Raw genomic sequence first — 14633 nt, forward strand, 5'->3', positions numbered from 1 at the left:
TAAATATTCATAATTGAAGGTGTTCATCTTTTTAATAAAGAGGTATTAGCTCTACTGAATGTTCTGTATTAAAGGTATATTGCACCTAAGAATTCGTATAAAAATAAACTCCAAAGTATGTTGCTAATTTAGTGACATGACCTTGGACACTCTAAAGAGTGCCCCCAATTTTGTTCTTTGCTCTAGACAAGCTGTTGTCTGGCCCCTTAACGGAATAATCTTGGTATGAGAGGCAATGAGGAGACCTGTCTCAGGGCAGAAGGATCCTACTAAAGATGAGAGTACAAAGTGTGGGGGACACTGTTATTTCCTGAGCTTGAAAAGTGATATAAAATTGGAGTTTGAAGAAAGTAACTCTAGCAGGCATATGCAGTATGAATTGATGTGGAATATGAGGAAGAGAAGAGAGGAGATCGTTTCAGAGGCTAAGGCAGTAATTTGAGAGTACAATAATATGTACTATGGTAAAAATTCAGACAACGATAACGGAAATGAGAAGAAAGGAAGAAATCTAAGAGATCTCTCAGTAGAAAGATGGGTAGAGAAGCAGACGTGAATTTTTCATGTTAATACAAGTTGTAGCAGAAAGTCATTTGCATGTCATTTGCAAGAGAGCGAGAGAGACAGAAGTGAGAGGGAATACATCTTCGGGGAGAATTTAAACCAAAATTAGTCCCATAATATTAAAGAGAATAGAAATAGTTTAAATAGAGACTTCCTTTGCCTTCAATTACCTTTGGAAGAGCAAAAAAAGTCATTATTCATTTACCTGGAAATGTTGATCTTCAATTCCTCCATGTGGATGGACATCTGCCTAAGCTGATCCTTTAGAACACTGAAATTCTCTTCTTTAAGTCTAATTTCTTCTTCTTTGGTTTGAATAGCATCACTGAACTTCCTCTCCCATTTCTTGGCTTCATCTATCACCCTGTCCCGATCATCCTGGAGGGAAGACATGCTCTTAGTGAAAGCTGCAAGCTGGGCCACAGTACTATCCAAGTTTTCCTGAAGTTGCTTAACTTCCTTGTCTTTCTTGTTCAAAGTAACCTGAATCTCTCCAAATGTCTCTTCTAAGTGGACTTTTTCTCTATGCAAAGCATCCAGTTTCTCTTGCATATTCTTCTTCTCTTTCAGGTGTTTCTCCTCTACCTGCTCCAGTCTTCGCTCAAGATCTTCATCCTTTTGTTTCATTTGGCTTTTAACTGATTCTTTATTTGACTGAAGCTCCTTTTTCAACTTGAAATTGTCTGTTAGGACCCTTGCTGCTTCACTTTGAGTGTCATCTAGCAGTACTTTGAAGCTAGCTAATTCTGTTTCTGCCTTCTTGCGATGTTCATTGGCTTGAGCCAGATTTTCTTTGGTTATTTCCAAATCTTTTTGGGACTCAGTCTGAACAAATTCTAAGGCCTTAACAGTTCTCTCCAGAGCACTGATTTTCTCTTGGTACCTAATGCAATCCTTCTGCAGCTGCTTTACTTCTTGCTGTTTTTCTTTTAACAGCTCCTGAAGTTCCTTTGCATGACTTTTATTGCCAGGCCCTTTCTGAGCACCTTGTATTTTCTCCATATATTCTTTTCGTATTTCTGATTCCACCTTAGTTTTCTCCTTGACTAACTGCTGCTTTTCTTCTTCCAATTCACTCACACACTTTTTAAGGTTCTGCATTTCAGATTCTAGTAGCTCATTTTTGATTTGGGCATCTGTAACATCCTGATAATAATTCCCAATGCTTCCATTAAGTTCTGCTAATTGATTCATAAGCCTCTCTTCCAAATCATCTTTCTCTTCCTCTGCTGTCTCCTTTAGCTTGGTAACTCTGGCAAGTTCTTCTTGGATTTGCTGATTTATCGAGTTTATTTTGGCTACTTCTTCCTGAAGCATTTTTAGTTCACCATCCTTTGCTGATATTTGACTCAATAAAGCAGCTCTCTCATTTTCTAAAGTCTGGCTAAATTCCTTGTCTTTCTGCTTGTCCTCCTCTAATTCAGTGATTCTTTCTTTGAGCTGATCCATCTGCTGTAGGTAATTATTAATTGCATCATGTAAGCTGACATTCTCACTTATATCAGGCTTGGCACTGTTCTCTGAATGAATGGATTCTGAATTTTCAGACCTTGGGTTCACACTGGGAGAGTTTTGCTCATGGGCCTCACCTGGAGCAGACTGGGTTGCCTCTTCAGTGACAACCATCTGGTTATCATGTTTCTCACTGGCCTCCAGGCTAGCTTGTTTGGATACATTACCTTCTATCTGATGCTTTAAATCCTGAACCTCTTCACTTAAAGAGTCCTTCTCCATCATTAAAGCCTCAAACTCCTTAGAAAGGGTTTTATACTCTGTTTGGACCCTTTCTAGTTCCTCCTTCATGTCAGAATTGGAAGAAAGAAGTGCTTCCATACTATCTTTAGATGTACCTCCTGCAGGGTGTACCTCTGCTCTAAGCCTCTCATTCTCTTCTTCCAACTCTAGGATTTTCTGCTGTTTAGATTTAGCAAACTTTCTCATCTTTTCTTTCATCTCCTCCATTTCCTGTTTAGCTTCCTGCAACTGCTTTTCTGTCTCTTTCTTGTTTCCTTCTGTGCTTCTTAACTTGCCAAATAGTTCTTGCTTCTCTTGCCTCACAGTTTCTACCACATGCTGAATCCTTTCTGCCTCATTACTAACATTCTCATAGGACTGCAGAAGAATTTCATATTCCTTTTGTAACTCTTTGTGTTTCTCTTGCCACTCAGTGCTTTCTGCAATCTTAGAACATTTCAAAGATTCAATTTCTTTCACTAAGTTTTCCTTGTCTTCAGTAAGACCCTCCAGAGCTAATTTCAGACTTTCACAAGAACCATTGAGACTTTGATTTTCCATTAAAGATCTGTCCATTTCTGCAATGAGTTTGTCTCTTTCTTCCTGAAAAAGAGCTAACTTTCCTAAGAATATATCTTTCTCTTTATTTTGAGCAGAAACTTGGTTTTCCACATCTGCCAGAGACTTGGTGAGATGTTCAGTGGTATCTCTGGCCAAAGACAACTCTTCTTGGAGACGTTTGTTTTCTTTTAGTACTTCTTTTCGGGAAATAAGGGCAGCTTGCAGTTTCCTCTGTATTTGTTGCTTTGCTTTACTTTCTTCTCCAATCTCTTCTGGTTTCTGCTTCATTTCACAAAGCTCCACCTGTACCTGCTTTATCTTCTCATCATGTGCTTTGGCTTGCATTTCCAGCTGTGTATGCAGAGCCTTCACTAAATCCTCTTGTTCTATTATCTCTGTCTGTACTTTAGTAAGGGCTGTTTCCTTCGCACTAAGCTGTCCAGAAAGGTATCTAACTTCTTCTTCTTTTTTGCTTATGAGTTTTTGCAGTTCACCTAGTTCAGGCTGTAATTCTCTTAAATGTTCTAATCCAGTGATTTCTAGTTGACTGCTTTCCAGTTGTTGCCTCAGGCTTTCTGCGTGGGCTTCAGCTTCATGGGATGCTGCCTTCAGACTTTGGATTTCTAAATTCTGTTTATTTATCTGCTCTTGTAACTGAAATACCTCTTCTGATTTTTTAGTCAGCTCACTTACTGTAGAGTTAACCTTCAACTCTAACTCTTCTTTCTCAGCCTCTATTTCTTTCAGCTGTGTCTTAATCCGGGCAATAGCAGTATTGCCCTGCAGACCATTTGTATCTCCAGGATGAGAAGGCCAGTCTGGGCACAAGTCAGACTCTGAAGCAGGTTGAGCAGGTTGCTGCTCTGTGGCTTTGAATAAAGGTTCTTCTAAACCTTGACTGGGAGAACCTGGTTCCCGCTGGCCACTGCCTGGGAGTTTTCTGTCCGAAGATTCCTTTACTTGAATCTGTAGTTGCCTTAGTTGGTCCCCAATGTTCTCACTTTCCTTGCTTTGCTCATCAAACTGTTCTTGCAAGCGATTATAGTCATCTTTCTGTTGCTTGAGTTCCTCCCGAAGATGTCTTTCTTTCTCCTGTGCCTTTTTTAGAATCACCTTGCGAGAGGTTAATACTTCCTGTAGCTTCTTTTGAAGTTGTTCCTTTTCTTTTTCAAGGTCCACTATTTTTTCTTCCAGTTCTGGTTTCCAGTGTTCTCCACTACCTGCACCAAGTGGACTGATGGCTGCTGCTTCTATTACAGGTGCTGCTGAGTCCCCATCACCTGCATCCTTGTTACCTGTGGTTAACTTTTGGATAACTGTTTGGTTTTCAATGATTTCTGCTTGGAGCAGATCTATTTGGTTTGTCTTCTCTTGCAAATTCTGATTCATCTGTTTGACCACAGCCTGTAACTGTTCTTCAGCTGCTGCCTTTTCTTCCAAATCCTTCCTTACATGCTCTAGTTCCACTTCCTTCTCGGATATTACCTGTTTTAAAGATATTACCATTTCTATTTCTTGGCACTTAGAAGTCACACATTTTTCTAAGTCTTCTTTGCTTTCTTTATCTTCCTCCATTTCCCTCCTCTCACTCTCACTGAGTGGGGTGTCTTTCCTGGGTTCATATTTCACTTTGGCCAATTCCTCTTCTAATCTACTGACTCTCTGTAGAAGTTCCTTTCTGTTAATAAGAGCAGCCTGGAGCTTTCTTTTTCTCTGCTCACTTTCTTTCTTTACAAGGTCTAATTCATACTGAAGTTCTTCTTTACTTATTAGCCCTACTGGGTTCAGCTCATCATAATTCTGTTTAATGCCAGAAACTGTTTCTTTATCTTCTTCCACCTGCTCTTTTTTGGCCTCTTCAGCTCTGGATAATAAATTCAACTGTTCTTTAAGTGTCTTAATTTCAACCCCAAGAGAAAACTTCTCTTCATTAAGCTGAACCATTTTCTCCATCATACTAAAGCTGATTTCTGTCACTTGCTGATCCTTCTCCTCGATGGTTTGTTGGAGAATTTCCACATCTTTCTTTTTCTCTAGTAAGAGTTGGTCCATATTTGCTATTTCAAGTTCCTTCTGTGAAAGAGCCTGTGAAAGTTCTTCCACCTTATTTGAGATATCCCTCTCACGGTCTGCCCCCTCGAGCACTTCACTTTCCTTCTTCTGCAGCTGGCTCTGCAGGCTTTTGATCATTGTACTCTGCTCGGAAAACTGAACCTGCACATCATCCAGTTCGTTCTGTAAAACTTCAATCTTTACATCTTTAGATTTGGCTTCTATGCTGAGACTGTGGATCTGTTCAGTGAGCAAGTTGTGATGAGCAGTCTGGCTTTCATAGTCAAGTCTTCTTTGCCTTTCTGCTTCTGCAAGGTTCACTTCCAGTTGCTGTACCTGAGCCCTCAGTTCCGTTACCACACTAAGTTCCTTCACCTGAGAAAGAAGCTGGTCTCTTTCTTCAGACAAAGCAGTGAATGCACTATTGGTGTTTTCAGCATTTTTCTTAAACTCTTCAATCAGCTGGGTTAGGTTTCCTATTTCCTTAGTTTTCTCATCTAAATTTTTCTCATAGATCTCTTCTGCTTTATGAAGGTTTAGCTCAAGCTCCAAAATTTGACCTTTTAGCTTTTCCAATTCATCCTGGTGATACTGACAAATACCTGATACCACAGAAGGGGATTTATCATCATCATCCTGCTTTGCTGATTTTAATTCCATTCCAGTGTCATTTAAAGATATTTGCTCAGATGTTCTGTGTTGGTATTTAATGCTCATCTGTTCTTCTTTTTCAATTGTTGAAAGACTGCTCTCTTCAGTTGGCATGGGGGGAAAATGTTGCCCTGTATCTTCAAGCAATACTGTCATTTTAACTGGAGGTATTCCTTCACTCTCTGTCTGTTTCATTTCTTTTTGGTCAAGGACCTCAGGGTCACCCTCTGCCCTTTTGCCTTGAAGCTGCAGCTTAAGGAATGCAATCTCCTCTTGGGCTTCTTTCATTTCCAACAATAAAATGGATAGTTCTTTATGCTTCTGAGAAAATGTGTTCTCCAGGACATCTTGGCCACTTTCCTCAGCAGAAGAGCTGCTCTTGTTGAGCCTGGCAATATCAACCATGCTCATCTGTTTTTAAAAAAAGAAAGAAAAAGCCTCAATCAAATGTTTTACAGAAAAGAGCCTAAGTACGGACTTCCCTGGTGGTCCAGTGGTTAAGACTCCGCACTCCCAATGCAGGGGGCCCAGGTTCAATCCCTGCTCAGGGAACTAAGATCCCACATACCGCAACTAAGCCCTCACGCCACAACTACTGAGCCTGCACACTCTAGAGCCTGTGCACCGCAACTAGAGAAGCCTGCATGCTGCAACGAAGACCCAGTGCAGCCAAAATAAATAAATCTCCAATATAAATAAATAATAAATAAATAACTTTATTAGAAAGAAAGAAAGGGAGGGAGGGAGGGAGGGAGGGAGGAAGGAAGGAAGGAAGGAAGGAGCCTAAGTAAAAACTGGTATTTTGTGCATTTTCCAAAACCTAAAACTTTTCTGTCCAAACCTTCCTACCATAAAACTGCTAAATACTTTTAAAATCAGTTTTCCCAACTTGGACCTCTGAGGGCATCCTGTCAATCCTGCACTGAGGTCATGTCATATTCATAAGACCTAAGGAAACCTGAGACTCATTGTCTAAATATTCCTCACTTGGGAAACTTTCTTCAGATTAAAACTACTTATTTCTCCTAAGAACTGCTTAAAAATAAAAAGGGAAGCAGGAAATGAATTAAATTTTTGTTTCATCCCATGCCAAGGAGGAAGTTAGGGATTCCTTTTCCTAAACTATCTATTGAAATGGGAAGCATTAGATAAGACAGCCATTAACAGACAAATATCAAACATGTTGATTGAGATAAATTACCAGGATAAAATAATCAAAAAGGAGTTCTGTTGGGGATTGGGAAGACATTATGGACCTGTTTTACAAAATATTAACCAAGTTACTATTACAAGGATTACTGTGTTAGACTGCTCAATCCACATAAATTATTCTATAATTGTTTTCTTGGGAAACAAAACCAGTGACTCTCATGGCAAATTTAGTATTTTATTAAATGAGTTTGGGGACATGGGTTCAATCCCTGGTCTGGGAAGATCCCATATGCCACAGAAAAACTAAGCCCGTGAGCCACAACTACTGAGCCTGTGCTCCAGAGCCCGCGAGCCACAACTACTGAACCCATGTGCTGCAACTACTGAAGCTTGTGCACCTAGAACCCGTGCTCCACAACAAGAGAAGCCACCGCAATGAGAAGCCCATGCACCGCAACGAAGAGTAGCCCCGGCTCGCCACAACTAGAGAAAGCCCACACGCAGCAACGAAGACCCAACACAGCCAAAAATAAATAAATTAATTAATTTTTTTTAAAAAAGGAAGTTACATTATTCCCCAAAGCCATTTATGAGTCTATCACTGACTTCTTGATTGGAAGGACAATTAAACACAGTACAGCTAATAGTACTCTTAAATCAGCAGAATATTGAGCAACCATACATTTCTTACAGTAATTTTTAGGTTATAAAAAGCACCATTCTCTGACGATACCCTTTTTAATATAATCCTAAGTGAAACTGTGCCAACTGGGGAAGGGGATTTGGGGAGAGACTAGAGACTTTATCTAATCTCTTCACTGAGAAACTTTTCTGAGATGGGTAAAGAAGCTGAAATAAATGATAACCTAGCATGAAAAATGGGTTATCAAATCCCAAGCAAGTGCTACTGTACTTGCGTTGGTTCTGAACGAACAAAAAAATTCCAAATATTTAGAAACAAATGAGAGTAAAAGATAAATAATAACCATTATGACTCTTAAATCTCACTTTCCAGGTAATGTAATTCTCTGTCAACATTAGAAAATTGCAGAAAAGCTTAGGTTTGAAATTACCTCCCTTTGATTGAGCTCATATTCTGATTATTTTAAGGATGCATCGGTCTTCCCTGGTGGCGCAGTGGTTAAGAATCCGCCTGCCAATGCAGGAGACATGGGTTCAAGCCCTGGTCTGGGAAGATTCCACATGCCACGAAGCAACTAAGCCGGTGCGCCACAGCTACGGAGCCTGTGCCCTAGAGCCCGCGAGCCACAACTACTAAGCCCGGGCACCTAGAGCCTGTGCTCCACAACAAGACAAGCCACCACAATGAGAAGCCTGCGCACCACAACGAAGAGTGCCCACTCACCGCAACTAGAGAAAGTCCACACACAGCTACGAAGACACAACACAGCCAAAAATAAATAAATAAAATAAATAATTTTTAAAAAAAAAGAATGCATCACTTACCTCACTGACGTCTCTATCTGCCTCTCCAGTTCTCTTCTGAGCCTCTAGGAGAGTAATCTGAGAGGACAGTTTTTCTGAAAGTCACAAAATAAATATCCTTAGAAGATAAATGTAGAGTGTTTGAAAAAAACAGAGGTATGATTGTGTATGAGGCTATTTGAGATGCATGAAATAACCAAGAGGAAAGAACAGACAAAATAGTTCGGGGGAGATAAAACGTTTATTTTATTAAAGAAGTTGCAAAAGAAGATGAGAAGATGAGATATAAGATAGAATGGTACTAGGTGTTAATTATTAACCTGAGTGAAGTATAATAAATAGTGGAAGGCATTTAAAAAAATGCCAGAGCATATGACAAAAAGCAGCTATTTCTGTGGCATAATTTGGGACTTCTAGGGCAATAAATTTAACTTATCTATAACCCTTCTGTATTCATATTATACATCATGTATTAATATAGCACTTATAATGTCTTCAACATTCTTTCACATATGTTCATAAGGACGTCAAATTTTAGCACTAGAAGGGAGCTATCCAATCTCCTCAATCACCATATGAGGAAACAAAGAAATGACATGACCTACAGCTAGTTCATAGAGCTGGGATCAGAATTCAGTCTTCTGAGTTCCACCCCATGTTTACAAAGTGTATATTTAAAAAGGGTAGTAGTACCTTGGAGGATAAAAATATTGAGTATTAATAAGCCCCCAAGAAGTTTATACTCTTTCTGAGAAGACAAATATACTAAAGAAACAAACAAAAGAAGCTTTTTTTTTTACACTACATCCAAATGTCTTAACGTGACCTACATGATTTGACCCCACTTATTCTACAAACTCTTCTGCTTGTACTACCCCTTTTTTGCTCACTCTAATCCCAAGAACACTGGCCTTCTTTCTGTCTGCAAACATATCAAATCTATTCATACCTCAGGGTGTTTGCACTGCTCTTCTCTGCTTGGGATTCGATTTGCTCAGCCTCTTTTTGCATGGCTGTCCCCTTTTCATCATTCCGGTATCAAGTGCTCAGAGAGGCCCACCCTAACCACTCTGACGCTACTTTCTTCTTCCCCCAGGCACATGTGCAGTAGCCTGTTCTATTTTTAACCTAATACTTACCACTCCCTGAAATTTTCTTATGTATATACATGTTTATAGCCTGTCTTGTCCTCTAATATGTTCAGAGCAGTATCCTTAGCAACTAAATTAGTGCCTGGTACATAGGAAAGGCACCATAGATATTTGCTGAATGAATGAATGAACATTTATGAAACAAATGAATTCAAGATTGTATATAATATGTTCAGACATTTCACAAGATTATTTGAGGAAGGAGCACAGTGGTAGAAATGGAAGCACAAAAGGTGAGTTTAATAGAACATGACTCATAAAGCAAAGGTAACCTATGAGACCAGACACAAAAACTAATACAGAAAACAAGTCCAGTGACCCCTGCAGGAAAGAACAAAGAGAATGGAACTCACATAACCTCTAAACCACAGTGAGCTACATGAAAGTGACAGGGACTGCTTGCAAAACTACAAAATAAGCATCATGGATAAGATCTCAAAGAAGTATTTCCAGTGGGTTGAATAATGAACTGAATTTGTGGTGTTCTTTCTTTATCAGCAATGGTGGGACTAGTCTAATAAAGGTATACGATCCCTAGTTTATAGCTAAGTGGAACTGTAAGATGGTTAAGTTGGAAATATTGGCTATAGACTTTAGGAAATGGTACAAACTTTATTTGGTATTCATCCTCACTCTTAAAGATAAAGCATGGTAGTCAGTTACTCCAGGATAAAATAGATAAGTAAAACGTTATTAACTACAAGTTATTAAAACCATAAGGTCCTTATGAAGCAGGTGACAAATGGAAGGAGGTATTATCTTCATTCTTACTAACTGTTCACACACAGTCCAATAGAATAAAGTGCTAAATTTAGTTCAATCAAACAAAACTTTATTCAGCAGCCACTCATCTGCCAGGTACTATTCTAGTTCCTGGTAAAGCAAAAGATGAAAAAAAAAATGGCCCCTGCCCTTGAAGAGCTTGTACTTTATCTCTGAAGAGCTTATAGTATAAGACATAAAATTATAAATAGATGATCTTAATACAATGTTAAAGGAATGCAATTTGGAAGCACAAAAATGCATTTAACCCAACTTTGGGAAATTAGGATCGACTTCCTGAAAAAGATAATGCCCTAGTTGAGGTCTGAAACATGAGTAAGAATTAGCCAAGCTAAAGAAAAGGGATAAGGTTCTAAACAGTATATAGTATGAGCAAAAACCAAAATGGTTTCTACCTCTGAACCTTTATTTATACTGATCTCTATTATCTCACCCCACAAATTTATTACTAGGAAAGTCTTTTCTCTCTTTATTTTGGCTATTTAAAAATTCATTGTCTTATTAAGGTCCTAGTCAAGCCATACTTCTGAGAAGATTCCTTGGCCACTCCAAAATGAATATAATACAGATCTCCTGCAGCATCTATAGCCCATACTGCAAAATGTTATACTTATGTAAACACTGGTATTGTGCTTAAATTGTTTAATGTGTATTAATCCTAACTTCAATAATTACCAGCCATGCTGTCTAAGACCTTTATTATCATAGAATCAGAGAATCTACATGTTATACATATATAGTGATAAAATTAGAGGCACTTGTGGGCTAAGAAGTCAGAGAATTATGGTTTTCATTTATACGTACCATTCTCAGCTTTCAGCTCCTCCAGCTCTATAGAATTAAAGAGCAAGGCTCCCTTTTCATTCTCTAGTTCTACCACTCTCTTCTGCAAAAAGGCAATACTCTCCTCAGTGACTGCCTAAATTGTAGAAAGACAACAAATTAATGCTTCTCCAGTACAAAACTCTCATACTAATGTCCAGACAGCCTCTGGCATTTTTGTCTTCTAAAAGTTCTCCAGCCATGAAAATACTTTAAAAATAGCATCTACTTATCTGCCTAGGTAACCTTTAAAGTAATACTTTTCATCTGAAGACAGAAAGAGAAAAATCTTTCACACAAATTTCCAATTCGTTGGCTTTTGAATTTAAGACTGAAGTCTGGATTACAAAGAGAGAAATCCCAAGTCTACTGCACATGAAAGAAAATTTTCAGAATCCAAAAAACTAAAAGTGCATTATGAGTTCTGGAAAAACTTCAAGTAATCTAATATATGTGTAATTGGAGTCTCCAAAGGAAGGGAGAGAGTCAAAAAAATATTTGACTAATTAACGGCAGAAAATTTTCCAAATTGATGAAAACTATAAACATAGAGATTCAAAAGGCAAACTCCAAGCAAAAGAAACATGAAGAAAACTATGCAAAGGCACATCATAACCCAAGCGCTCAAAACCAGTGATAAAATCCTAAAAGCAACCAGGGAAAAAAAAAAAAGACAAGGATGACAGATTTCTTGTCAAAAACAAAATGCAAGAAAAAAGATAGTAGAGTAATAGCCTTAAAGTACTGAAAGAGAAAAAAAAACCTATCAATGTAGCTTCTCTAGTCAGCTTTTAAAAATATCTTTTAAAAACAATGGAGAGATAAAAATGTCTTCAAACATACAAGAGCTATAAGAACCCATCACCAGCAGACTTGCGTGCTCATGACAGCACACACAGATTAAAAGAAGTCCTTTGGGCAGAAGGAAAACAAAACCAGATGGAAATATGAAACTACACCAGAGTTTGGCAAAATTTGGAGCCTTCCACCTGTTTTTGTAAATAAAGTTTTATTTATGGCCTAAAAGCTTAAAATATTTACCATTTGACCCTTTATGGAAAAAGACAGCCAACTCTTGATCCACCTTAAAGAAAAGTACCAGAAATGGTAACTGCAATGGTAGTTAAGATTTATTTTCTTATTATTTGAATCTTCTAAAAGATAAATGACTAAACAAAAATAAAAATTTTTGTTTATAACATGTTATATTTTTGTACTTTTTGTTTATAATATATGCATAAGTAAAATAATAATAATATAAATCCCAAGAGTGAAGAAATAGAAGTATATAATTGTAAGGTTTTTATTCTATACTTGAAGAAGCACAATATTGTATGTAGGTAACTGTGATAAAAATGCAGACTATAATCCCTAATGCAGTCACTATCATAACAAAATAAAGAATTATAGCTAATACGCTGAAAAGGGAGAAAAACAGAATCATAAAAGATACTCAACCAATTTTTTAAAAGGAAGGAAAAGTAAAAGACGACAGTTGGAAAAATGGAAAACAAATAACAAGGTGAGAGACTTAAAACTATATCAACGACAACATTAATGGAAATGGTCTGAACACTCCAAGTAAAAGGCAGAGATTGACGGATTGGATAAGAAGTAGGCTCAAACTCTATGCTGCATATAAGCTTTAAATATAAAGACACAAATAAGTTAAAGAGTGAAAAAAGATACACCATGCTAACACTACTCAAAAGAAAAGTGGAATAGCTATATTAATATCAGAAAGAAGTACATCTCACAGCAAAGAATGTCACCAGGGATAAGGAAGGTCATTTCATAATATCAATGGGTCACTTAATCAAGAAGACATAAACATCCTAAATATCTAAGCCCCCAATAACACAGCTTGAAAATACATGGTGTAAAAACTGATAGAACTGGGGCCTCCCTGGTGGCGCGGTGGTTGAGAATCTGCCTGCCAATGTAGGGGACATGGGTTTGAGCCCTGGTCTGGGAAGATCCCACATGCCGCGGAGCAACTAGGCCCGTGAGCCACAATTACTGAGCCTGTGCGTCTGGAGCCTGTGCTCCGCAACAAGAGAGGCCGCGATAATGAGAGGCCCGCGCACCGCGATGAAGAGTGGCCCCCACTTGCCACAACTAGAGAAAGCCCTCGCACAGAAACGAAGACACAACACAGCCACAAATAAATAAATTAAATTAATTAAAAAAAAAAACTGATAGAACTGTAAATAAATCCACAAGTATAATATGGGATTTCAATAACTGAGAGGCAGAAAAGCAGCAAGGACATAGTACACTTGAATAAGACTATCAATCAACTTTACATGATTGGCATTTATAGAACATTCCAGCAAACAACAGCAGACTACACATTATTTTCAAGTACATATAGAACATTTACCAAAACAGACAATATTCTGGGCCATAAAACAAGTCTCAATCAATTCTTAAAGAGCCAAGTCTTATAAAGTATGCGCTCTGACCACAATGGAATTAAAATAAAAATCAATAACAGAAAGACCTCTAGACATATGACTCCCAAATATTTGGAAACTAAGTAACCCGGGGGCAAAGAAATTAAAATGGAAATTAGTATTGTGAACTGAGTGAAAACGAAAATACAACAGAATTTGTGAGATACTGTTAAAGTAGATTTTTGGGGGGGAATTTATAATGCAAAATGCCTATATTAGAAATAAGAAAGGTCTCAAACTAATGGCTTCAGCTTTCGCCTTAAGAAGCTAAGAAATGAGGATATCAAATCCAAAGTAAACAGAAGAAAGGAAATAATAAAGATCAAAGTAGAAATCAATAAAATAGAAAACAGAAAACAAGGCAGAATCAATGAACTCAAAGCTGGTTTTGAGATCAGTAAAGTTAATAAACCTCTGGACAGTCTAACCTGTGTAAGAAAGAAAACACAAATTACCAATATCAGAAATGAGAGAGGTAACATCACTACAGATTCTATACATATTAAAACAATAATTAGAGACTATTATGAATAACTTTTTGCCTATAAATTTGACACTTTATATGGACAAATCCCCTAAAAGATATAAAACACCAAAGCTCACTCAAGAAGAAATAGATAACCTAAACAGCCAAATAGTTATGAAACAAATAGAATTTTTAGCAAGTGAATTCAAGAAACTATAAGGATAATATATCACTACCAAGTGAGGTTTACCCCTGGAACTCTCATACACTGCTGCTGGGAACAGAAAATGGTAACACCACTTTGGAAAACTGCCAAGGTCTTAAAACCTCCCATATGATCCAGACACTTCACTTCTAGGTATTTACTGAGAGTAAAGAAAGCACAGGTCCAAACAAAGATTTTGTAAAAGAATATTCATAGAAGCTTTATTTGTAATAGCCAAAAATTGTTAACAATCCAAGTTTGTTCATCAACAAGTAAATGGATAAACAAATTGTGGTATGTACAATATCCTCAACAATACAAAGGAATGAATTCTTGCTGCATACAATAGGATGAACATCAAAATAAGTATGCTGAGTGAGAGAAGCCAGGAAAAAAAAAGAGCACATATAATTTATTAAAAATTCTAAAAAATACAAACTAATCTATAATGACAGAAAGAAGATAAGTGGTTGCCTGGGTAGGGGGAGATGTGAGAGAAAAATTAAAAAGGGGCATGAGAAACTTTGGGGGGTGATGAATATGTTCATTTTCTTGATAGTGGTGATGGCTTCATGCATGTCAAAACTTAT

General features: G+C 37.7%; 1 protein-coding gene across 12 annotated transcripts in view; it reads right to left on the reverse strand.

Annotated features, from left to right (window-relative positions):
• GOLGB1 (golgin B1) overlaps positions 1–14633 on the reverse strand; it is an 86533-nt gene that overhangs the window by 25111 nt on the left and 46789 nt on the right. For all 12 annotated transcript variants that reach the window (XM_082394819.1, XM_082394829.1, XM_082394827.1 and 9 more), the window contains 3 exons: positions 10899–11013; positions 8182–8255; positions 770–5973 (listed from right to left, as the gene is read on the reverse strand). In XM_082394819.1, the coding sequence (XP_082250945.1) occupies positions 770–5973; positions 8182–8255; positions 10899–11013 (5393 nt within the window). The remainder of the gene's footprint in view (positions 1–769; positions 5974–8181; positions 8256–10898; positions 11014–14633) is intronic.

The sequence above is a fragment of the Balaenoptera borealis genome (assembly GCF_965194805.1).
Source record: "Balaenoptera borealis genome assembly, chromosome: 5".
NCBI lineage: Eukaryota > Metazoa > Chordata > Mammalia > Artiodactyla > Balaenopteridae > Balaenoptera > Balaenoptera borealis.